Source organism: Lampris incognitus, chromosome 9, assembly GCF_029633865.1.
Source record: "Lampris incognitus isolate fLamInc1 chromosome 9, fLamInc1.hap2, whole genome shotgun sequence".
In the NCBI taxonomy this organism is placed as follows: Eukaryota; Metazoa; Chordata; class Actinopteri; order Lampriformes; family Lampridae; genus Lampris; species Lampris incognitus.
In genome coordinates this window covers 10946527-10972419 of record NC_079219.1, presented here as the reverse complement: position 1 = coordinate 10972419, position 25893 = coordinate 10946527, and the positions used below count along the sequence as shown (strand labels likewise).

Genomic DNA, 25893 nt, shown 5'->3' with positions numbered 1-25893 from the left:
CCATCTTGGGAGAGAGATCCCTCCTCTGTTGCTCTCCCTCAGGTTTCTTCCTATTATTTTCTCCCTGTTAAAGGGTTTTTTTTAGGGAGTTGTTCCTTATCCAATGTGAGAGTCTAAGGACGGGATGTTGTGTTGTTGTAAAGCCCCTTGAGGCAAATTTGTAATTTGTGATATTGGGCTATACAAATTAAATTGAGTTGACTTGACTTTGCATATATTTGGTAGTCGGCTTTTGTTCTGTTGACCTTTAGTCCTCTGATCTCTAGCGCATCGCTCCATTCTTCAAGATCTCTCCCCAACCTTTCCTTGTCCTCGTTTGCCAGCACGATGTCATCAGCAAACATCATGCTCCATGGTGGCCCTTTCTTAAGATGTTCTGTGAGGCTGTCCATCAGTATCACAAACAAGAAAGGGTTCAATGCCGACCCTTGATGCAGTCCTACCTTTACCTCAAACTCCCTTGTTCCCACTGCACATCGAACTAGTCTTACAGTCACTTGTACATGTCCTGAATTATGCTGATGCAATTTGCTGACACTCCCTTCACCCTCAGGCAATACCACAACTCCTCTGTTGGTACTCTGTCATATGCCTTTTCCCAATCAATAAATACGCAGTGCAGTTCTTTTTGCTCCTCAATGTATTTTTCAGCACTTTCCCTATCATCATTTCCTTCCCAAGTCTCGCTTCAATCACTCTCTCCCATAACTACTTCATCGTATGTCCCATCAATTTTATCCCTCTGTAGTTGTTGCAACTTTGGGTATCACCTTTATTATTGTATATTGGTACCAATGTGCTCTTTCCCCATTTGCCCCAGTCTGTATTATGTTGTTGAAGAGTATAGTCAGGAACTCTATGCCAGTATCATCTAAGTATTTCCAGACTTCTGTGGATATATTGTCCAGTCCCACAGCTTTTCCATTTTTCCTTCATTGCAGTGCTTTTATCACCTCACCCTTGTTGTCTCTCCCACGTCCTCTTTATTCCTTGGTGGTCCACCTGTCCTTCTTATTCTATTCGTTCATTAGGTGCCTGAAATAATCCCTCCATCTCTGTAAAATATCTTTTACCAGTAGTTTTACATCTGTGTCCTTGATCAGTTTTACTCGTTCAACATCCCTGCTTTCTCTCTGTTTGGCTATTCTATCTGTCCTTCATTTGTATCTAGTCTTTTGTACAGGTCTTCATATGCCCTTGCCCTTGCTGTAACTACCACTGTCTTGGTTTCTTTCTTAGCTTCTTTGTATTCATTCTTGTTTTGCCCGTTCTCCTTTTTGTCCAGCTTTATTTTGGCCAACTTTTTCTTCTTTATGCAGTGCTGCACTTCTTCTTCCCACCACCAACTTCCCTGTCCCTTCTTTTTACCCCCTGGAGACTCTCCTAGCGCTCGCCTGCTTGCTTCCCTTGGTCCTTCTGCTGCTCTATCCCAATCTAGTGGCAATCTGTCTCTCAACAGCTCTCTTACCCTCATCCTAAAGCTTTCTCTACAAGGGTCCTATTTCAGCTTCCACCATTCAATCTTCCGTACTGCTGGTCTCTGTACTCTGAAATTGCCTCTTGTCTTTATTTGGCAGATCAGTGGTTTATGTTGCTTTGTTGCACACTCTTCTGGTATTACTTCGCAGTTCATAGCTTCCCTCAAGTGGTGCTTTCTGCATAAAATGTTGTCTATCTGCATAGTTCTGTTTCCACTTTTGTATGTTGCTGTCTGATCTTCCTTTTTGTAAAATATGTATTGACTATTGCCATATCGTTCCTTGTAGCAAAATCAACTATTGACTCTGTACCTGCATTTCTCACTCCAAACCCAAATTTCCTCATGACATCCTCATCGCCACCATTTCCTTCTCCCATGTGTCCTTTCAAGTCTGCGCCAATAAAAACTCTTTCATCCCCCGGTATGCCTGCCATTACATTGTCCAGTTGTCTCCGGAAATTCACCTCTTCTTCCTCATCACAACCAACCTGTGGTGCATACGAACTTGTTATATTTGCCAGATGTCCATACAAATCCAGCCTCATCCAAATCAGCCTATCCGATTCCCTCTTTACTTCTTTGACTTTCTGTTGTAGCTCTCTGCCTAGGATTATTCCCACACCATTTCTTTTACCGTCTGTCCCATGGTAGTATGTCTTACAGTCTCCTCCCATCTCTCATGCCTTGCTTCCTTTCCAGTGTGTCTCCTGAACACGTACCACACATCACACCAGTTTAATGAGGATTCTCCATCTTAAATGTCAAAATATTTTGGTTTCTGCACATCCTTAATTAGGCAATTTATCCAACATTCAATTAAGTTTATTGACGTCATCAAAATGTGGATTTATATTAACATTATTTTTATGATTTATGAGTCATTGTTGTTTGACCTTCTGTTCTATTTTCTTATAACCCAGAAAAAATAGCAAACGTAATCTCTGATCTTCAACCACAAATCTTTCAAACTAGCAATCAACAGTTCTCATAGCTGATTCGCTAACTTTATTGTAAGAAGCGTTGATTCTTAATAGAATTTGACTAGAATCTGGTTTCTGATCTGTGAGCGAGCAGTTTCAAACCGGCAATCAGCCGTTCCTTCGGCTTATCTCTGTTGAGACCAGCAGGTAGGCTGTCAGCTCAAACACACACACGATGTCGTACAGAGAGGTAATATTCAGCACCTGAACCATGACCTGTACTTGTACCTGAACTTGAACTGGGGCTTAAACTCTCTGGTTCAACCTCCAGAAGAGTGTTCAAGTTCAGCTTTATTGTCATGTGGATCTCATGAGACTGTTAATGTTCAATCTGAGACACCCAGTAGATTTCTGCTGAAGTGTCTGAGTGCAAGGCATTGTAGCTCTTCCTGGTCGCCGTTTGTCCGTTAAGGGGAGAGTCGTTAACTCGTCTGTGTATTTGACTCTCTGCTTGTCTGTCTGTCTGTCTGTGTCTCTAGGTAGCAGGCAGGAAGGGTTTTCCTCATGTGATCTATGCCCGTCTGTGGCGGTGGCCTGACCTTCACAAGAATGAACTGAAACACGTCAAGTTCTGTCAGTTCGCCTTCGATCTGAAATACGACAACGTTTGCGTGAATCCATACCACTACGAGAGGGTGGTCTCCCCCGGCATCGGTACAACAACGCACTGTTTCACACATCACAGATCACACATCACAGAAATGTATTGTGTTAATTCATGAAAAGATTCATTCGTGTTAGCCGTGCGTCTGACGCGGAGGTTAATGGCCGAGGATGTTTCATGTTCTGATGCCAACATTGCAGAGACCGACGGGATGGTCATGGATGATGGAGGAGTGACAGAGAGATGTCTGTGAATGTTCTCATTCATCCAGGTCATGGGTATCCAAAGGAGTTGAATCAAGTGCAATATACCATGTCCAGTTGCACTTGATTCAACTCCTTTGGATGACAGAGAGATGTAAATAAAAGCTTATTAACACCAGATAAGGTCTCATTAGTGAACCATCAGGTCTGTGTGGACACACAGCGTGGCCTTGATGCATGCACACACACGGTACAGAATGTACACACACAGGCCGCAGGTTTTACTTAATCTTCAGACTGTTTAGTCTAATTGCTAATGTAGAGCACTTTGCCAATCTCTCTCTCTCTCTCTCTCTCTCTCTCTCTCTCTCTCACACACACAGATACACTTACAGTATTTGCACAAAAACCAAAAAAAAATACACACACATACACGCTCTAATACAAACAAACACACACACTCACTCAGTTAGTATGTGAATCGGTTCTGTGACGGAAAATGAAGTCTTTATTGGGCCGATTAATGTGAAGGAGGGATTTTTGTTGATAAAAAGATATCGAGTCTGATTTTCTTTTTGTTTTTTGTTAATTCTTGTGTTAAATAATGACTTGTTTTAAAATTTAAAAAAAAACCTGTCTTTCTCTGTGTCTCTCTCCCCCTCCCTCCCTCCATGAAGTGGGCCTCAGCATTCAAAGTGCCGGTGAGTTTATGAATTCTTATTTTATGAAAACTAGTGATTCTGCTGTTCAGTAAGGTTCTCAGGAGAAGAGTAAATGACCGGTTATGACACATAGATGTGCAAGCAGCACATGGGCCTCCTGTCAAAAATGTACCCACCTGTTGTACTATTGAACACCACTCCAAAAGCTTGACTCTCTCTCTCTCTCTCTCTCTCTCTCTCTCTCTCTCTCTCTCTCTCTCTCTCTCTCTCGCTCTCTCTGAGAAGTAAATTTTCATCAGCTTCTTTTAGAGAATGTTGAGTATTTGGGATGGTTGCCCTCTTTCAGGTCCTCAGGGTCGTCTGATTAAGGAGGAATACGTCCAGGACTGTCTGCAGGTGGACCTGCCCCCCCACCCGGAACATTACAGCCAACCACTGCCCCCGGAGCCCGCTCACGTCCCCCCACCCCCCATCACCCTGTATCCCAGCATACCTCTGTCCCCGCCAGGTGAGAGTGTCATGGTTCTGCTTCACCCGCTGGTCTCGGTTCTGGTTCCGGTTCATGTTCAGGTTGGAGGCTTGTTTGTAGCGCCGCTGCCCTGGGTTCCTGTCTGTATGGGGAAATGAATGGAGCTTCAGTTAAACCCCTGAAATAAGATCTGTGTTCAACACAATCCAAAGAGATTTGGGTGCGTGTTCTTTGAGATAACCTTCACAGATGAACTGCCATGTATAAACGTTGTTAAACACAGATACTATTGATATGAGTAAAAAGATGCTTGGCTAATCTGAACGCTGCCTGTATGTGACAGTCAGCCATTTCTCTGCAACTTTCTTACAGTACTGAACTGATTTAAAACTCACAAAATGAAGGTGTAATTGATTTTTATTTCACAAAACAAAGCATCCAAATGTAATCTGAGATTTTTTATGGTAGAAAAAAAAAACATAGAGAAAGATGCAAGGGAGCCAACGGCTTAAAAATACTAACATACTGGAAATACTTTTTTAGATACTACTTAATAAAGAAAAGATATTTGGAAGAAAGGATTGGTCAGACGTTACCTGACTGAAGAATTTATGAGCCACTGCAACAGAAATGTGAATGTTGCAAAGCATTCAAAGATATTAATATAAGATAAGATTAAAAAAATACAAATGTAACTTATCTGATTGTAACTTTGTGGCGTGAAAGAGGAATTAAATGTCACGTGTAGGTTACTGAGCCAAAGGTCTCTCGGGGTGTTTTCAGAGATGCTGAGTTTGGGGGGTTCACACGTCAACACAACTAAAACGGACTAGAATAGAACTTTATTTGTCCTTGTACAAGTACAACGAAATTTAAAAGTGCAGTTCTTATCAGTGCAAAGATCAGTATAAAAAGAATTAAAAACATAAAACACACACACATTCATTTCTACATTCTACTGGGCACCAACATATTTCACAAAAAGTCAGGAATCAAGACTTAGCAGCATGTAGTGTGGTTATGGCTCGGGGATAGAAGCTGTTCTTTAGTCTGTTTGTCCGAGCTCTTATTGTCCTGTAACGTCTGCCGAGGGCAGCGGTTCAAACAGATGGTGTCTTGGGTGGGATGGGTCCTTGAGGACGCCATGGGCTTTTTTGAGGCAGCTGGGACTGTATAGGTCTTCCAGGGAGGGGAGTGGGCATCCGATAATCTTCTGGGCGGTGGTGACTAATTTCTCTCAGTTCACTTGGTTGGACAGCTAAAACAGAAAAAGTGCGTAAAGACCCCCTAATTCCACCTGGAACAGGAGCCTTTGTAAAGCGGATTTTAGTGAAGATGGTTGTCAATGTAGAGCTGTGTAAAATATGCCGTCATATTCATTATCATTCTTATGATGATGTGTTGGTTCTGCTGTAGTTTTCATGAATGTTTGTAGTCGCCCTCATACAAATGGCACCACGTTGTGAGCTTCAATACTGTTTCCCTAACTTACCTGATGGTTTACTTTAGTTGTCTTAGACAAATACATTATCAATAGCAGTATCTATTAAGGGCGGCACGGTGGCACAGTGGTTAGCGTGGTCACCTCACAGCAAGAAGGTCCTGGGTTCGAGCCCTGGGGTAGTCCAACCTTGGGGGTCGTCCCGGGTCATCCTCTGTGTGGAGTTTGCATGTTCTCTCCGTGTCTGCGTGGGTTTCCTCTGGATGCTCCGGTTTCTTTCCACAGTCCAAAGACATGTCGGTCAGGTGAATCGCCCATACCAAATTGTCCCTAGGTGTGATTATGTATGTGTGTGGTGTGGTGGGGTGGGGTGGGGGGGCTGTGATGCGAGTAAGGATAAGTGGTTTGGATAATGGAATGGAGTGGAAGTATCTATTAAAGAAGCTGCAGTGAGTGGACGGGTGGTGAGCCGCAGGCCCCCTGGTGGTTTTATCTGGCCATGCTATCGATGATGGATGTTGATGGGTATAATTTAAAAAAAGGCTAGTCAGCAAGAGAGATAGAGGACCGCTCTTCCTCCTGTTCTCTCCCAATGCCCACAGTTGGTCAAGTGTTTTGACTGCTCTGCAGTCCTGTGGTTGTCTGTTGTCGTTGCCCTGGCTGCCATCCAGATATTCTCCAGAATGAGCACATTTTGTTGCATCATAAAGACAAAGTGACAATCCCAATTATTTTACTCTGTATTCTAATCAGGATTAATAATCAGTATTGTTAAATGACTTTATTGCACATTTATAATTTGTCATAGTGGTGGGCCTCTCCATTGTTTTACTTATCATCACCTTTTTCCAAAAGAGTTCTGAATCTGAAAGTTTTCAGTATAAAATGTCTCTTGAGCAGGAAGAAAACTCATGCTGCTGGTAAGAAATGTTTTATATTTACAGCTCATAGCCATGTCTGAATGACCCCGTTTACACTTGCTTTTAAAATGTATTTTTTGCGATCGGATCACAAGTGGGCAGCGCTAAATACAAGCGTAAATGACCACCAAAATGTTTTGTGAACCAGTTAGTCAAACCACTTGCCGAGGTGGTCTGGGACGCATTTGACCACATATCTCTTGTAGTGTAAATGCTGATGCGTCCTGATGCGTCCCTGACAAGGACGTAACAGGAAATTTTCTTCTTCTTCGGCGTAACGAAATCTGATCATGTGGTTAACAGGATGCATTTGGAGACGCATGATAGACACAGGTGTAAACGGCAGTGTGTCTCGCTGTCCACTTGTGATTCGATCGCCCAAAACGCATTTTAAAACCAGGTGTAAACAGGGTCAGTGTGGACTAGTTGGACCTAATCATCAGAAGTGCATTTTTCAGGTCTCTCTCTCTCTCTCTCTCTCTCTCTCTCTCTCTCTCTCTCTCTCTCTCTCTCTCTCTCTCTCTCTCTCTCTCTCTCTCTCTCTCTCTCTCTCTCTCTCTCTCTCTCTCTCTCTCTCTCTCTCTCTCTCTCTCTCTCTCTCTCTCTCTCTCTCTCTCTCTCTCTCTCTCTCTCTCTCTCTCTCTCTCTCTCTCTCTCTCCAGTCAGCAGCTCTATGATAGGGGCGGCGCTGTCAGTGGGAGGTCACAGTGGTGCCAGAGAGGGTTTGCTCCAGATAGCCCCTCCCCCTCAAAACCAGGGAGTACCTGGCTCACCGCCTCCCCCGAGCACCCCCACCCCTCAGCGGCAGAGCCCCGAGTTCTGCAGCCCGTCCAAACCGGTCCAGTCTGCTGCTGCATCCTACCACAGTGAGTGGACCCCCTTTAACATTATAGTTTAAAGCTACAATCCTGAGGATTGTTATTTTAATTCAAAGGGATTCTCCAGCACTTTATACTCTGTTTGTAGTAGTAGTAGTAATAGTAACCTAGTTAGGGTTACTTACTCATTAGGTAGTTACTCATTCCACTCTTTCTGGTCTGTTTCTCTTGTGTCAGTTGATTTGGGCCATCAGAAAATGTCTTAAAAACCAGGGTGTGTAGTTAGGTACACTTGCCCTTCCTCATCCATTACTTGCTCCATCTTTTAGTATTTTTTTTTATCCTCCATTTGCTAATGAGAAATGCTGGTGTACACTGTCCACAGAAAATGACACTGGTGTGTGTGTGTGTGTGTGTGTGTGCGCGTGTGCGTGTGCGTGTGCGTGTGCAAACGACAACACCGGATAGCGGCCCGAAACTACTAACAGGCTGATTTGATTTGTCTTGTTGTTTTCTCTTTGACCTTACAGCGACCTGGACGGGCACCAGTACAGCCTCCTACACTCCTGTAGGACCCCAGCAGAACGGGCGGAGTCACCAGCATCCTCCATTACATCATCACCCCACGCCCAACACTCACTTCTGTAAGACGGGTGTCATTTATTAAATGGAATGGAATGATTAAAATGCACAAAAACACAATACTCACTGCTGGAGTAGTCTAGTCCTGTGTGTGGTACTGTAGTATTTTGCATAGTATTGAAGTACTGTGTGTTGTACCCTCTGTTGTACTGTGTGTGTTTCTGTGTGTAATGCTCTGATGTTGTGTGTGTAGCAATGTGTGTGGCACGTTGTCTAGTACTGTTTGTGGCGCTGTATGTAGTACTGTGTGTGATACTCTGTGGAGTACTGTTGTGTGTTAGTATATGTGATTGCTTTAGTACTGTGTGTTGTACTTTCTGTGGTACTGTGTGTGATTGTGTGTGTACGTGTGCCAGTGTAAAATGTGTAGCATTGTGTGTGGTCATATGGGTGGTGCTTTCTGTGGTATGTGTGTGTTCCTGAGTGTGGCACTTTGTGTGTCAATGTGTGTGGTATTCTGTGTAGTATACTGTGTGTGATCATGTGTTTAAGACTGTGTGGTTGTGTGTAGTACCTTGTGTGGTACTGAGTAGGTGCTTTGTGTGCCAATGTGTGTAGTGTTGTGTATAGCTTTGTATGTGGTCGTGTGGGTGGTACTGTGTTACTGTGTGTAGTATTGAGTGTGGTACTATGTGTGGTACTTTGTGTGTCTGAGTAGGTTTCGTGTCTTTGTCTTCAGGGTCACAGCATCACACCGCTCCGCCCTTTCCTCAACCCGTTTCCAACCACCCAGGTATGTTTTTATATATATATATATATATTCCATTCCTCATTAGTTGAGCACGCAACACCATTGACGGTTTCAGAAAAAAACGCTATATATGTGTGTGTATATATATATATATATATATATACACTCACCGGCCACTTTATTAGGCACACCTGTCCAACTGCTCGTTAACGCAAATTTCTAATCAGCCAATCACATGGCAGCAACTCAGTGCATTTAGGCATGTAGACATGGTCAAGACGATCTGCTGCAGTTCAAACCGAGCATCAGAATGGGGAAGAAAGGTGATTTAAGTCACTTTGAACGTAGCATGGTTGTTGGTGCCAGACGGGCTGGTCTGAGTATTTCAGAAACTGCTGATCTACTGGGATTTTCACGCACAACCATCTCTAGGGTTTACAGAGAATGGTCCGAAAAAGAGAAAATATCCAGTGAGTGGCAGTTCTGTGGGCAAAAATGCCTTGTTGATGCCAGAGGTCAGAGGAGAATGGCCAGACTGGTTGGAGCTGATAGAAAGGCAACAGTAACTCAAATAACCACTCATTACAACCGAGGTATGCAGAAAAGCATCTCTGAACGCACAACACGTCGAACCTTGAGGCAGATGGGCTACAGCAGCAGAAGACCACACCGGGTGCCACTCCTGTCAGCTAAGAACAGGAAACTGAGGCTACAATTCGCACAGGCTCACCAAAATTGGACAATAGAAGATTGGAAAAACGTTGCCTGGTCTGATGAGTCTCGATTTCTGCTGCGACATTCGGATGGTAGGGTCAGAATTTGGCGTCAACAACATGAAAGCATGGATCCATCCTGCCTGGTATCAACGGTTCAGGCTGGTGGTGGTGGTGTAATGGTGTGGGGGATATTTTCTTGGCACACTTTGGGCCCCTTAGTACCAATTGAGCATCGTGTCAACGCCACAGCCTACCTGAGTATTGTTGCTGACCATGTCCATCCCTTTATGACCACAGTTGTAGCTCCGAATTCAAACAAACATTAGGAGCTCGGGTGGGTGCGGGAGATACCTTGGGTTATGACGCGCTGCTGTTGTCCAGATTATTGTTCCAAGTTGAAAGATTATGGGTTTGTTGTAGCGATGCAGGAATCCAGGTTATTGTTGAACAAAAAACTAAGCCATGACTGTAACCAAAAAGTGTGAAGAAGTGCTGTGTCCCAGCTTAGCGGTAAAAACCGTGTCAGCTCCCCGTCACCCAACCACCAGGTAACAAACACACCTATGCTTTTGTAGTGAGGAGTGCAATCACCCCAGGAAGCCACACCCACACAATACTACCACCTAGTGGTGAACTAAGATACCACATACAGAACCACCAGAATGGCTCTTACACACCGGCCCCATAATTGTGAAACAATTACATAGATAGGGAAAAGAGCCATTCAAGTCACCCAAATCCACCTACATTCCCACACACAATCTAAGTGCATACTAACAAACATACAAGCATGCACCCCAACAGGCACACAAGAGTCTTTGTCTTCTTTCTTGACAATCTTGACTCATCCTTCTTGAACCAAGCCCTTATACTGCCTCTTGCAGCAGAAAGAGCTTGGAGATGGGCCTCTCCAGCAGCCCGGTCTTTGTCCTCAGCTGTACAGCACGTACGTATCCATCCTTATCGGGATAAGTCTTCATTACCTTCCCAAGGATCCAGGATCCACGCGGAGCGCTTTGGTCCATGACGACGACAATGTCTCCTACAGTAAAACTTCTCCGAGACTGCGTCCATTTTTGTCGCTCGTGCAGTAACGGCAAGTACTCTCTCGTCCACCTCTTCCAGAACAGATCCGATAGATACTGTACTTGTCTCCACCGTTTCCTGATGTACAGGTCACTCTCCTGAAACATTCCGGGAGCGAGAAGGGGTTTTCCTTTGAGCAAAAGAATGTGATTTGGCGTGAGGGCCTCCAGGTCACTGACTTCATCGGACACTTTGGTTATGGGGCGGTCGTTGAGAATAGCCTCCACCTCACACATGACAGTATGAAGGCCTTCGTCATCAAGGGACTGTTGACGAAGGACTGAGAACAATACCTTTCTGACCATTCTGATGAGTCGCTCCCACACCCCGCCGTGATGGGATGCGGCGGGGATGTTGAACGTCCATTCAATTCCTTTTGGGAGGAGAGCGCCCTGAATCTGTGTGTGGTCTATGGCAGCTAACGCCTCTCTTAACTCTCTCTCTGCACCAACAAAATTTGTCCCGTTGTCGGATCTCAGATGACAAACTTGGCCTCTGCGACACAAGAACCTCCTTATGGCATTAATGCAGGAGTTGGTGGTGAGGGAGTAAGCAATCTCCAGATGTACGGCCCTGCTGGCCATACAGGTAAAAATGACTCCGTACCTCTTGACCATGGCACGTCCTCTCCTGACCTCAATAGGTCCGAAGTAGTCCACTCCTGCGTTTGTGAAAGCAGGCAAGTCTGGACTAATCCTCTCTTTTGGCAAGTCTGCCATCTTCTGTTCACTTGCCTGTCCTTGATACCGTCGGCAGCTTACACAGTCGGATATCACCTTCCGACAGGCAGAGTTGGCATTTGTGATCCAATACTTTCGGCGCAAGGATGAAAGCATATGGTTCCTTCCTGCGTGTCCAAGTTGACAGTGAATGTATCTCAAAATGAGACTGGATATATGCTGAGACTTGGAGAGTAATACCGGATGTTTCAGCTCTTCAGGTAAGGCAGCTCGACCGAGCCTTCCTCCCACTCTCAACAATCCGTCGTCCTCATCCAACACAGGATCCAGCTTGTAGATCGGACTGGTTTTCTTTACTCCTGAAGCACCATCTTGCAGCATTGAGAGCTCTTCACCAAATGATGCTTGCTGACTGAAGCTGATGATGTCATGTTCTGCTCTTTTCAAGTCAGTTACAGTGAGCGGCTGACCATGGATAGAGCTCCTGACCTTCTTCATCTCCTCTTCTTCCTTTTCTGGCGCAGGTGAGCCAGTAGCAGCCAGGTAAGCACCCACTTCTTTCCTCTTCCTCCGTAGCTCCTGCAACACCCCTTTGAACCTGAGAAACCAAGCGACTGAGATCTTGAGCTTGGTCCACTCAGAAAAGTAATTCATGAGCTTGGATGTTGGATCCTCAGACTGCGTGATGACTGCATTCACCATCAGCTCTCTTTTGACTTCTGGATCATCAGAGGCTATGGGCTGCAGATCAAAAGGCTTTGGCCATTCCTCCGCCGGCCTTTGGAGAAAGCCTGGGCCCTCAATCCATCTCCTACAAGCCAAGAAGTTGTCCACATCCATTCCTCTTGAGGCTTCATCAGCAGGGTTGTCCTTTGAGGTTACGTACCTCCACTGACCAACCTTTGTTCCTTCCCTGATCGAAGCCACTCGGTTTGCCACAAACATGTGGAATCGTTTTGTCTCATTTATGATGTACTTGAGGACTGTCTGACTGTCACTCCAGAAACATGAGTCCTCCAGCTGAAGTGAGAGTTCCTTTCTCAGCATCTTGTCCACCTTTACAGCCAGCACAGCGGCAGTAAGTTCCAGGCGAGGAATAGTAGTTTGTTTTAAGGGTGCAACTCTGGCTTTTCCCAGCATAAAGGCAAGATGCACTTGGTTGTCCTGGTTCCTCATCCTTAGGTAGGAGACTGTGCCATAGCCATGGTCACTTGCATCCGCAAAATGATGTAGCTGCGCGTGTACCGGTCCTCTGAAGTCTTTCGGTCTAATACAGCGGTCCACCTTCAGCTCCACCACCTTATCCAAGTCCAGCAGCCACGCCTTCCATTGCTGCGAGAATGTCTGGGGTATAGGGTCATCCCAGGACATGTTCCTTCGACACATTTCTTGCAGCAGCAGCTTTGGCAGCAAGGTGAATGGTGACAAGAATCCCAGTGGGTCATAGATGGAACTGACCACTGAAAGTATGCCACGTCTTGTATGTGGCCGCCTTTCCACTGCAGGTTTAAACATGAAAGTGTCACTCTCTGCGCACCAATTCAGTCCAAGTGCCATCTCCACTGGTAGATCATCCTGCTCCAAGTGCAGCTGCCTCGTCATGTTGGATCGTTTTGACTCCGGAATGGTCGAGAGTACAGCCCGGCTGTTGCTTGTCCACTTGACTAGCTGGAATCCTCCTCTCGAGCACATGTCAGTGAGGTCCACTACCAACTGCATGGCTTCCTCTTCTGTGGGTACAGATCTGAGACAATCGTCCACGTAAAAATTGTTGTAGATGGTGTCAGCCACTTCCGATTTAAAATCATCCTGGCTGTCCATGGCAGTCCTCCTAAGAGCATAGTTTGCGCAGCTGGGAGAGGAAACTGCCCCAAAAATGTGCACCGTCATTCTGTGCTCCACAAGACCCTGTGACGTGTCACCCTGGGGCCACCACAAAAACCTGAGGAAATCGACATGTTCCTCAGACACCTTCACTTGGTGAAACATAGACTTGACATCAGTCATCAAAGCCACCTTCTCCTGCCTGAATCTTGTCAAGACGCCGAAAAGAGAATTGGTCAGATCAGGACCCTGCAATAGCCGGTCATTCAGTGAGGTCTCTTGAAACCTCGCTCCACAATCAAAGACGACTCTCAGGGTTTTCTTTCTTGGGTGATACACTCCGTGATGTGGAAGGTACCACACTCTGCCATCCCGGCAGTCCAACTGGTGCTGAGGCACCACCTCTGCATAACCATTGTCAATCATTTCACTGATAAATGATGTATACTCCTCCTGGTAGGTCTTGTTCCTTTCAAACTTTCTTTTCAGACTTTGGATACGTTGCTCGACTATGCACCGGTTGTTAGGCAGGGTGATGTCATCCATTTTAAAGGGTAGGTCCATGCAGTAATGACCTTCCTGCTTGCATGTTGATCTCTTCATTATCTCCATGAACCTGAGGTCCTCCCTTGACATCTCCGGCTTCTCTTCCAATGTTTTTTCACTGAACTCTTGGTTGTACTGAGAGACCAGTAACTCCTCCAGTTTGGTGATGGATATCCTGTTGGCGTAAATGGTTGAGCAGCCTCTCTGACTCCCATTGCCTCTCAAAGGACCATTGACGACCCACCCTAGCAGGGTCCTCACGGCATAAGGGCCATCACCTTCGCTATTGATCACTTCCCAGGGTTCCATGAGCTTCGGTGCATTAGTCCCGATAAGAATCTCCACGTCTGCATCCAATCCTGGGATTTTGACTTCCTTCAGATACTCCCATTTCTTGAGGTCTCTTTCAGTGGGGATGTTACGTCTTGAGACAGGGATTTTCTCCTGTGTGAAAGTTACTGGAAGCTCCAAGAAATGATTTCCATCCAAATTTCACACTTCCAGACCTGTAAGCATGTCACTTTCCATCACTGTTTCATGTCCCAAGGTTTGCAATGTGATGTTGGTCCTAGTACCTTGAAGATTCAACTTCCTCATCACGTGACGTGTACAGAAGGTCGCCGTACTTCCAGGGTCTAAGAAGGCATACGTCCGTAGCACCTTATCTCCTTTCCTAGATTTCAACTGCACTGGTACAATGGACAGAGTGCAGTCTTCGTCTCCGGCCCCAGTAGAAACACGCGCCTTAATAATCGGATTATTGGCTGTTTCCTCTGACTCCTGCCGCTTCTCCTTGTTGGGGTCATGTAGTAGAGTGGGGTGTTTCAAGCTGCATTCTTCACAAGTCAAGCGACCCTTGCACTCCCTAGACATGTGACCAGGCTTCAAACATCCAAAACAAACGGCTTTCCCTTTCAGGAATTCAATCTTCTCCGCTTGAGGGAGTTTGATAAGGTTTGGACACTGGAATAATGCGTGTTCTTCTTCACAGTACAGGCAGGACAAAGATGAGGAGGAAGAGTCTATAGTACAGTCGGTAGCTGTAATTGCAGTTGCAAAACTGCTTCCTTGATTGCTCCTGGTTGGTGGCTTACTCCTGTTTAGTGTTGTTACTGGAGCAGCAGGTCGAGCCTCGGAAATATTTCCAAAAAACGGATCAGAGAGAATCCTAACTTGGTTCTCCAGGAAATTCACGAGGTCTGGGAATGTGGCCCTATAGCCTCGCTGTTGTTGGATATCACAGGCTGTGGACCTCCAGCGCTCCCGCAGTTTGTATGGACACTTCAAGATAATGTTCCTCATGTTTGATGGGATATTCATCTCCTCCATGTACTGTATCTCCATCATGGCGTTACAGCACCCTCTCAGAAACCTTGAAAAATCTTGCAGTGCCTGAACATCCTCAACTTTGATAACAGGCCAGCTAAAGGCCTTTTCCATGTAGGCCGCGGCAATTTTGTATTCATTCCCAAAGTGTTCCTTTAACAGGCTCTTTGCCATTTCATATCCTTCCTGTGGTGCCATATGCATACAACTTCTGACCATTTCCCTGGGTTGGCCCCGTGTATATTGCTCCAAAAAATATAAACAGTCCTGATAGCTGCCAGTTCTCTCCTCCACGCAGTGCTCAAAACTTCTGAGGAAAGGCATACACTTTAGCGGATCACCATCAAAGAGAACCATCTCTCTTTTTGGTAAAGTCGACTGTATTTGCTGTTGGACCAGCATTGTGGTGATTTCATTCTGCTTTGCATGATGTCACAAATGGCATTAGGGTTACTTGCATTTTGCACCACTGAGGTGCTCCAGACAGATTGAAGCCCATTTTCCTGTGTAGGCATTGGCCTTTTGGGTGCAACCGTGGAAGCTGTGAAAACATTGTGAGGCTGATGCGTAACAGTTGTGTGTGGTGGTCCAGTATCCTTTTGTGGATGTGGCCTGCGGATGGAATTCATCGGTGCCAACTGTGATTTTGGCCGCACATCCTTTGAAGAGAAGACAGGGGGCGCCATTGGGGCATGTTTCATAGTCAGAGCCTCTCCTTTAGGCTGAAATGCCTTCACCGTCGGATTGAGTCCTGACCTCTGTCCTTTTTTCAGGTAAGAATTCATCCCATCAGAGGCAGACTTTCCTCCAACAGAACTGCCTTCCAACACAGACAATCTAGCAGCGGCAACGGCAAGCTCAGTGTCAAGCTCCAATTGTTCCTTTTGTTTTCTTAGTTTCTCCTCTTGTGCCTCTAGGTCATGCCTCCTAGCCAGAGCAGCTGCCCTTTCCTGTAACGCTGCTTTCTCTGCCTTAGCCAGACGCAGAGCAGACTTGCTAGATCCTGAGGAGCTTGTCGAGTGAGATACTTTGCTGGACAAATTGGATGCACTATCTGCTGGTTGAATATTATCATGAATATCCTGTTTATTAACATGACCCCCTGCATCATCATTCACAAGTTCATCATCATCCACATTTTCATTTTCTGTCAACCACGTGTTCACTTGTTCAATAAAACCTTTATTGCGGTCCATTATTTTACAAAAGTATGCCTCCTGTTTACCCTTATCTTCCTCAGGTAAACAAAACTCATTGATCAATGTGTTATGGTGTTCAGTGCCAGTTTCACACAGGGATTTAACCTTTTCAATTTTCTTTGACACAGCACACACATTTTCTTTGGATACCAGACACCCCAAGAGCTCTTTGATTTCAATTTGCAATTTGGTCACCCTTTTGAAACATTTGTTTCTGTCCTTTTGCAACCTCTCAACAATCAAAGCCAACCCCTTTTCAGTAGGCTTTCTTAGCCTTTTGTTAGTAGCCTCTGGCTCATTTGAAAGCACTCTCCCAATATTATGTACATCAACATTTTCAACACTTGTTTCAGGAATATTGTCAGACACTTCATTGGCAGGCTTTTGCATAGCACTCACAGGTTTATCCTTGGATTTGTCACCCATTTTCAAAAATGTGTGTACTGTCACTTTAAGACGCTTCAATGCGCACTGAGTTTGACAGTCGGTGGATTTTTCTTCACTCAAAAAACAATCGCTCAATTGATCAACAATCAGAGGGTAAGTATCCACATTTCATTTCAACATTCCTTGACATCATGAATTAGAAGGCAAGAATCCATCTTCAATGAGCACATTGCAATCGGCTTTAGCCTACTTTTGGAAAAATTGTATCCACAAAACAACCATTGAAGAAGGCTACCGTAGCGGGCTGCACATCATCTTATTTCAGCTCCATTCAACAGACAAAAACATAAATACACGGGTGCACTAACCAGACCTCCTTTTGGCTTGTGTTAGTCGGTTCCCGGTAAATTTCCTTTCCTTCTGAAATGCTGATGGACTCGTGAAATATCCTGATGCAGCCTCGGTAGCACTAGGACTCAGAAAGTATAGGTGTCAACAAAAAATATTCACTCCATACATGAGATCAATCGGCCTACTTTCAATTTCCAAACTTCTCATGAAACAGGGCAACTTCACAATCACAGTCATGCACGATGCAAAGAGCAAATCGACTGGTTTCCATGAGCCTAAGGTTTTTACTTGTGTAGCTCCGAATTCAAACAAACATTAGGAGCTCGGGTGGGTGCGGGAGATACCTTGGGTTATGACGCGCTGCTGTTGTCCAGATTATTGTTCCAAGTTGAAAGATGATGGGTTTGTTGTAGCGATGCAGGAATCCAGGTTATTGTTGAACAAAAAACTAAGCCATGACTGTAACCAAAAAGTGTGAAGTGCTGTGTCCCAGCTTAGCGGTAAAAACCGTGTCAGCTCCCCGTCACCCAACCACCAGGTAACAAACACACCTATGCTTTTGTAGTGAGGAGTGCAATCACCCCAGGAAGCCATACCCACACAATACTACCACCTAGTGGTGAACTAAGATACCACATACAGAACCACCAGAATGGCTCTTACAACAGTGTTCCCATCTTCTGATGGCTACTTCCAGCAGGATAACGCGCCATGTCATAAAGCTCGAATCATCTCAGACTGGTTTCTTGAACATGACAATGAGTTCACTGTACTCAAATGGCCTCCACAGTCACCAGATCTCAATCCAATAGAGCACCTTTGGGATGTGGTGGACCGGGAGATTCGCATCATGGATGTGCAGCCGACAAATCTGCAGCAACTGCGTGATGCTATCATGTCAATATGGACCAAACTCTCTGAGGAATGTTTCCAGTACCTTGTTGAATCTATGCCACGAAGGATTAAGGCAGTTCTGAAGGCAAAAGGGGGTCCAACCCGGTACTAGCAAGGTGTACCTAATAAAGTGGCCAGTGAGTACATATATAATACACACACACACACACACACAGTTCAGCCAAAACATTAAAACCACTGACAGGTAAGTGAATAACATCTTTACACATGCTCAATAATCATAATATATTAATAAATAATAAATTAGACTGAAGAGGTCACTTAGATGAGAGATGAAACGTCTCTCTCATAAACGTTGTGTCCAGATGAACTGATTCAACCTTCTTTGGTAAGAGAATAACATTGATTATCTCGTTACACTGCCAGCTGTCAAGGGGTGGGATATATTAGGCAGCAAGTGAACAGTCAGTTCTTGAAGTTGATGTATTGGAAGCAGGAAAACTGGGCTCATGTAAGGGTCTGAGCGACTTCGACAAGGGCCAAATTGTGATGGCTAGACCACTGGGTCAGAGCATCACCAAAATACCAGGTCTTGTGCGGTGTTCCCAGTATGCAGTGGTCAGTACTTACCAAAAGTAGTCCAAAGAGGGACAACTACTGAACCGGTGAGAGGGTCGTGATGTGTGTTGGGAGCGTAAATGATGTACACATACCCGGCCGTCCACATGATGTAAAAGAAAACGTGATTCATCAGACCAGACCACCTTCTTCCATTGCTCCACGGTCCAGTTCTGATGCTCATGTGACCACTGTAGGCACTTTCGGCGGTGTACAGGGGCCATGGGCACCCTGACAGGTCTACGGCTACACAACCCTGAACGCAGCAAGCTGCGATGCACTGTGTTCTAACACCTGTCTGTCATATGATGATAGACAGGTGTCAGAACACACAGCCATAGCCAGCATTAACTTGTCCAGCAGTTTCAACTACAGTAGCTCTTCTGTTGGATCGGTGCAGAAGGACTAGCCCTTGCTCCCCAAACACATCAATGAACCTTGGGCACCCATGAGTCTGTCGCCGGTTCACTGCTTGTCCTTCCTTGGACCACTGCATACCGAAAACACCCCAAAAGACCTGCCATTTTGGAGATGCTCTGACCCAGTCGTACAGCCATCACAATTTGGCCCTTGTCAAAGTTGCTGAGATCGTTACGCTTGCCCATTTTTCCTGCTTCCAACACATCAACTTCAAGAACTGACTGTTCACCTGCTGCCCGGTATATCCCACCCCTTGACAGGTGCCATTGTAACGAGATAATGTTATTCACTCACCTGTCAGTGGTTTTAATGTTTTGGCACATAGTGCTTGAAAGTTTGTGAACCCTTTTGAATTTTCTATATTTCTGCATAAATATGACCTAAAACATCATCAGATTTTCACACAAGTCCTAAAAGTAGATAAAGAGAACCCAGTTAAACAAATGAGACAAAAACCCACCAACATCCCAGAGTTGAAGCTGTTCTGTATGGAGGAATGGGCTACGATTCCTCCAAGCCGATGTGCAGGACTGATCAACAGTTACCAGAAACGTTTAGTTGCATTGCTGCACAAGGGGGTCACACCAGATACTGAAAGCAAAGGTTCACATACTTTTGCCACTCACATATATGTAATATTGGATAATTTTCCTCAATAAATAAAGACCAAGTATAATATTTTTGTCTCATTTGTTTAATTCAGTTCTCTTTATCTACTTTTAGGGCTTGTGTGAAAATCTGATGATGTGTTAGGTCATATTTATGCAGAAATATAGAAAATTCAAAAGGGTTCACAAACTTTCAAGCACCACTGTGTGTGTGTGTGTGTGTGTGTGTGGGTGTGTGTGTGTGTGTGTATATACTGTATACATATATATATACATATGTACATACACACACACACACACACACATGCAAACTCATCAATCCACACACATGTTTTCTGTGTCTGTCTTTGTTGTGTGTAGGCCCAGAGTTCTGGTGCTCTATCTCCTACTTTGAGATGGATGTGCAGGTGGGGGAGATGTTTAAGGTCCTGTCCAGTTGTCCTCTAGTGACGGTGGATGGCTACGTCGACCCATCTGGAGGAGACCGCTTCTGTCTGGGTCAGCTGAGTAACGTCCACCGCACCGACGCCAGTGAGAGAGCCAGGTCTGTCTGCCTGCCTGCCTGTCTGTCTGTCTGTCTGTCCGTCTGTTGTCTCTTTGCCTTGCAATATAGAACTACCACTCTGCTTTGTCTGAAATTATCATTACTGTTATCACCATTATTTTCATTATTATTATTATTAATAATAATAAATATATGAATAATAACTAGTTCCACATTTTTTTAACAAGCCTTATTTAGAAACTCTCTTCAAACATTTCGCTGCTTTTAGATGTATGGATTGATTTAATTTTTATTCTCCGTTCTGTTATGTTTTGCAATATCTAATTATGTTTAGTGAAACAACATTCCTTATCTAAATGAATGTTAGTCTATCTGGAGTGGACTAATGAAGTCCTGTTTACTCAGTTTTTTTTCCTCTTCTGTTTTAGCTTATCAAATGCTTTATAATTTAGTCTGAACATTATCGCATGAATAAAGACTTACATTGTTCTCATCGTGATTTTTTTCATCTGTGTTTGATGTAACGATGGCACCTGCCTGCTGGCCAGGCTCCATATTGGGCGGGGGGTGCAGCTGGAGTGCCGTGGGGAGGGGGATGTGTGGATGCGTTGCCTTAGTGACCACTCAGTCTTCGTCCAGAGCTTTTACCTTGACCGAGAGGCTGGGAGAGCTCCTGGCGACGCTGTGCACAAGATATACCCTGGAGCCTATATCAAGGTTGGAATTCTTTTTAATTTGAGATTACATCATGTTTAGAATTTCTCTTTTTCATTTTAGAGTATATCAGTGTGAAATTACATCAAGGTTAAAATGTTTTGATATGAGATTGTCAAGGTTAGAATGTTTTTTCTTATAATACTTAACCTGATATTATATCCAGGTCAGAATTTTTTAATGTGACTTTATATCAAGGATATTTTTCATTAATCTGAGATGATATCAATATTAGAATGTTTTAATCTGAGTGAAATAAACAGATGCTTTGCTACAAGCAGAAACTGCAGGAGCTACTTAAGATGTTGCATGTTACTCCTCTTGATGGTATTCCTTGGTGGCAGGGTGGTCAGAGCATTCACATTGCGATGAACCCTTCTGCATCTTCAGCAGGTTTCTCAGGGTCACAAGTGTTTCGCCCCTTAGCCTGTATGCCTCACCTGAGTGGGGCAGCAAAAACCAAATTAGCCTTCACCTGCAGAAGGGTTCCAACTGCAGGCTGTCATCAACCACAAACATCTTGAGCTGGTTTCAGCTGCCATGGCTATCTTCCCAATGGCTTGCTTCTATTTTTTGGGTTCCAAACCCATCTACTGTAGGAAATAGCACGCTGATGTTGCTGGGAAACTATGGCTGCCGACTTCGATGGGAAATAGGGTTGCATACCACGCTTTGACAAGAGCCTCATCGATCAAATCCTGGTACTTGGCTTTCTTCTGTGGATGACAGATGGCTAGCCTGTCCTCCCTGGGCACTCGGAGTTCTGCTACTAAAATAGTTTTTGTTCTCTGGGAGAGAAGAACCAAGTCTGGTCAGAGTGAGGTTACTGCCACCTCTTCTGGAAAGACGAGCCTTTTCTTCAAGTCCACTTGCATCTCCCAGTTGGAAGCTTGATGCAAAATGGAACATGGGTTCTTGGCAGTTGTTCTTGCCCAAGGAGCCTTATCTCCTTTGCTTTGGAAATTGACAACTTTGGGTGGTAATGCCTGGTGTTTATTGGCTTTGACCCTCTGCAGGTGTGCCCATTTGGCAATTTCTGTGAGGACCTTGTCGTGCCTCCACCTGTATCGGCCTTCTCCCAGTGCTTTGGGATATCCGGTCAAGATATGATTCAGGGTGCAAAGGGTTGCTCCACACTGCTTTCAGGATGGGTCATCTTCTTTGCCGCAGATCTTTAGATTGTTTGGAGTTGGCAAGAGATCAGCCACAGCATGCAAGAGGAAGGTCAACTTGCCCTGGTCGGTACCCCAAAGTTCCTTCCAGGACGATGATCGTTTGAGTGCCTGGTCCCACTGCATGCACTTTCCCTGGCAGGCATGCCCTACCGCTTTTATGCGGCGGTCTTCTTCCGCTGCCTCTCGGACCCTCTGCACCATGAGTCCTGTCTTGCCTTTGGCATTGGCCTTACTCCATCTCTTGTGTTGTAGTTTCCAAGTCCTAGCCGTCCTTGACAGACTACCCAACAATCTCCTGATGTTTCCAGTACACTTCTGTTTCCCTGACCTCTTCCTGAGGCTTCCACTCCCTGCCACACTTACTGGTCTTTATTATATCAACATTAGAATGTTTTTAATTTTAAATATCTTAAATTTTTATCAAGATTAGAATTTTTTTTTAATATGAGATTATATCAATATGGAATTATTTCAAATTTAGAGTGAGCTATCTGAGATTACATCAAACTTACAATAATCAGATCATATGAAGGTTAGAGTGCTTGATCCGAGACTATGTGAAGGTAATATTTTGATCTGAGATTGTATAAAGGTTATGTTTTAATCAGAAATCATGTTTAGAGTGTTAATTTGAGATTATATGGAAACTGCAGCATCTTTATTCTGGTGTCTGCCTCTTTAGCCTATTTCCTTACGTGTCTAACCTGTCTCTCTTCAGGAATCGGACCACCAGCCTTGTGTCTTCAGGTGTTGTCTGTCTGACCTGTCTGTCTCTCTGACCTGTCTATCTCTCCAGGTGTTTGATCTGAGGCAGTGCCACAGACAGATGCACCAGCAGGCGGCCACGGCTCAGGCAGCAGCAGCTGCCCAGGCAGCAGCGGTTGCCGGTACGATTCCCGGTCCAGGCAGTGTGGGCGGCATTGCACCTGCCGTCAGTAAGTCCATCTGTCCTCACCTCTCTACCTCTCTGGCTTTCTGTATATCAGTAGTATTTCTCATAGTTCCAAAAACACTCACTTCTCTTGACTAGGGCTGGGCAATATATTGATATTCTGTCGATATCATGATATGAGAGTAGACTAGAGCTCCTCTGGGATTTTGGATGTCATAATATTGTGATATGGCATAATTGTTGTCTTTTCCTGGTTTTGAAGGCTGCATTACAGTTAAGTGATGTAATTTTCTGAACTTACCAGGCTGTTCTAGCTGTTCTATTATTTGCCCTTACCTACTTAGTTATTATATAGGCATTACTGATGATTATCAGATTGTGTAAATGTTTTGTGAAAGCACCAATAGTCATCCCCACAATATTGTCACAATATCAATATCAAGGTATTTAGTCCAAAAACATTGTGAATTTGATTTTGTCCATATCACCCAGCCCTATCTTTCTATCTCTCTCTACCTCTCTATTGCTCACGCTTGCTGTCTCTCTCTCTCTTGCCACCTTTCTCTATTGCTCTCTACCACCATACATTCACTCCTTCTCGTTTTTCTCCCCTCTTCTCTCTCAGGTCTGTCTGCAGCAGCAGGTATTGGCGTGGATGACCTGCGCAGGTTGTGTATTCTCAGGCTGAGTTTTGTGAAGGGTTGGGGGCCTGATTATCCCCGGCAGAGCATCAAGGACACCCCCTGCTGGGTGGAGGTCCATTTGCACCGCGCGCTGCAGCTGCTGGATGAGGTGTTACACACCATGCCGCTAGGAGACCCGGCCCAGGCCAACTGAACCAGGGGCTGTGTGTGTGTGTGTATGTGTGTGCGTGCGTCTGTGTGTGTGTGTGTGTGTATGTGTGTGTGCGTCTGTGTGTGTGTGTGTGTGTGTGTGTGTGTATACGTGTGCGTACGTGCGTGCGTGCGTGTGTGTGTGTGTGTGTTTTCTCATGACTTTTAAGTTCTGCATCACATCACAGATCAGGGTCTCATCCCATTGGCTGTCAGCTCCCAGGGTTTGCTCCATACAGTTAAAGTCGACCTGATCTACTACAGCGAACAGTGAGTGATAAATATTTTAGCCAATCACAGGGGAGTGTTTGAAGGTCTGGTTTGATTGACAGCCACGCTGACCCGATCTGAACCATCCCGGTGTTGTTAAACAAACCCCCGTCTCCATACACCTGTACTCCAAACCCATTTTGTGCTAGTCCTGACGGATCCATGTGTGTTTTATTAACATGTACTGTCATACGGTGCCTTTGCCATCATCCTCTGCTTCTACAATCAGCCAGGCGCTAACACTAGCTAAAGACAATCAACTACTCCTGACTACAATGTTCAGAGAGGAAGAGAGAGACAGATGCTCTCAGACACATGCAGAGAAACAGACTGATGATCAGTAGTTGTGTTCATAGTGCGTTGAGGTTTTAATTGCAGTGGGACAGGAAATGCAAATTATTTTGGGCCACAGATTAAAAACACAGCTGGGCTGCCATAGTGCTTTAAGGCCTGATATCGAAAGGAGATCATGAGAAGCAAATGAAACCAAAACTCTCCAGAACGGTCAACTATCCATCATCATCATCATCTCTCTCTCTCTCTCTCTCTCTCTCTCTCTCTCTCTCTCTCTCTCTCTCTCTCTCTCTCTCTCTCTCTCTCTCTCTCTCTCTCTCTCTCTCGGATGCTGTCTACAACTACACCATCTGAAGATTAAAAGCAAACTAATGTGTTTTTTTTCTACTGAAGGTTTTGTATTCTGTGTTGAGCTCCCGTCTTGTTCGTCACGGTGTTGTAACGAACCTCTTCCTGTTGTCTGTGAATGGACAGAACATCCAAGCCAGAGTCACGCTGTTAGTTTTTTGTGTCAATGCTGGTTGGGTGCTGTGTTGTCAATCATTCCCTGCCTCAGTAAATCATCAGGTGTTTCAGCCAATCACATCAGCCAAAGACCTCTCACTACATGCCTCCTGCCCAAGAGGGGGGCAAACAAAGATGGCAGACATGGAGGGTGGTAGATTAAGAAACAAAAAAAAAAACAACCAAAGTATCGTAGTCATTCCTGTTTCCATGGATACCAAATATCCAAGCAGCATCAGTTATGGTGAAATTATATCCCGTTTACGATCCAAACATCTTGTTTACACTAACCTTGAATGACGTCATTCAGAATATGAATTACCATATCCATTTAGTACGGGATATAGCCAGAATATCTGTTTATCCATGAATACAGAGATATTGTTCATGTTGAGATATGAAGCCATTGTGTTAACATCTTATTGTGAATCCGAACTGCTTCACCTCGAGTCGTTTTAACCCTAGGTAAAGACTCCAGGTCTGTCTCTGACTGTTCTGCTTGTACAGTGATGTAAAGGGTGACAGTGTTGGTAGGATTATTTATTATGTCATTAAGTTTTATCTCTCGATATTGTGTCAGTGCTGTCCCGCCCAGCTCCATGTCTCACCTGCTGGCTTTAGAAGTGGACGACTGGGACCAGATCCAAAACACAAAAAGCTTTAAGGAGATGTTTAACACAAAAGCCTTTATTCCTTTTTCCTGAACCTGTCATCAGCTCACTGCTTTCAAATGCTCTTTGTTAATAACAGTTATCATATTTATCAAGAATTAAACTTTTCTGATGAAAACAGATTTTCGGTTTCCGGCGTTTGTCTCCGTGTTACAGTTTGTGTCACACCCCGTTTATTTGACCGTTTAGTTTTGGGATGGTGAGTGGGGTGGGGACGAAGTTTGGTTTGAAGGTGTGCATGTGTGTGTGTGTCTTTCTTTCAAGAAAGACCTGAAAACTGTCCTCCTCCTGGTCTACCTTAATCTTTAAATGGTCTCTAAGCTAGATTTGGCACTTTCCATAATATAAATCGCTTAATACTGTTATTGGTGTCAGCTGTTACAAGTGTGTCCTTATTTCCTTTAACTGCGTTATCAGTGTATCCACTGTTGTGTCCTCCTCCTACCTGGACTGGACATTTTGTGTTCTTATGATGATATATGTAAAATATATATCATCATAAGATGATA

The 25893-nt window shown here is 44.7% G+C and overlaps 1 protein-coding gene across 1 annotated transcript in view; it reads left to right on the top strand.

The window, feature by feature from the left end:
- smad10b (SMAD family member 10b) overlaps positions 1-24526 on the top strand; it is a 37033-nt gene extending 12507 nt beyond the window's left edge. Inside the window, exons 3-12 of the mRNA XM_056285581.1 lie at positions 2940-3114; positions 3945-3968; positions 4276-4437; positions 7422-7625; positions 8108-8221; positions 8899-8952; positions 19887-20070; positions 20580-20748; positions 22717-22855; positions 23438-24526. Coding sequence (XP_056141556.1) covers positions 2940-3114; positions 3945-3968; positions 4276-4437; positions 7422-7625; positions 8108-8221; positions 8899-8952; positions 19887-20070; positions 20580-20748; positions 22717-22855; positions 23438-23649 — 1437 coding nt within the window. The 3' untranslated portion in view covers positions 23650-24526. The remainder of the gene's footprint in view (positions 1-2939; positions 3115-3944; positions 3969-4275; positions 4438-7421; positions 7626-8107; positions 8222-8898; positions 8953-19886; positions 20071-20579; positions 20749-22716; positions 22856-23437) is intronic.
- The last annotated feature ends 1367 nt before the right edge of the window (positions 24527-25893 follow it).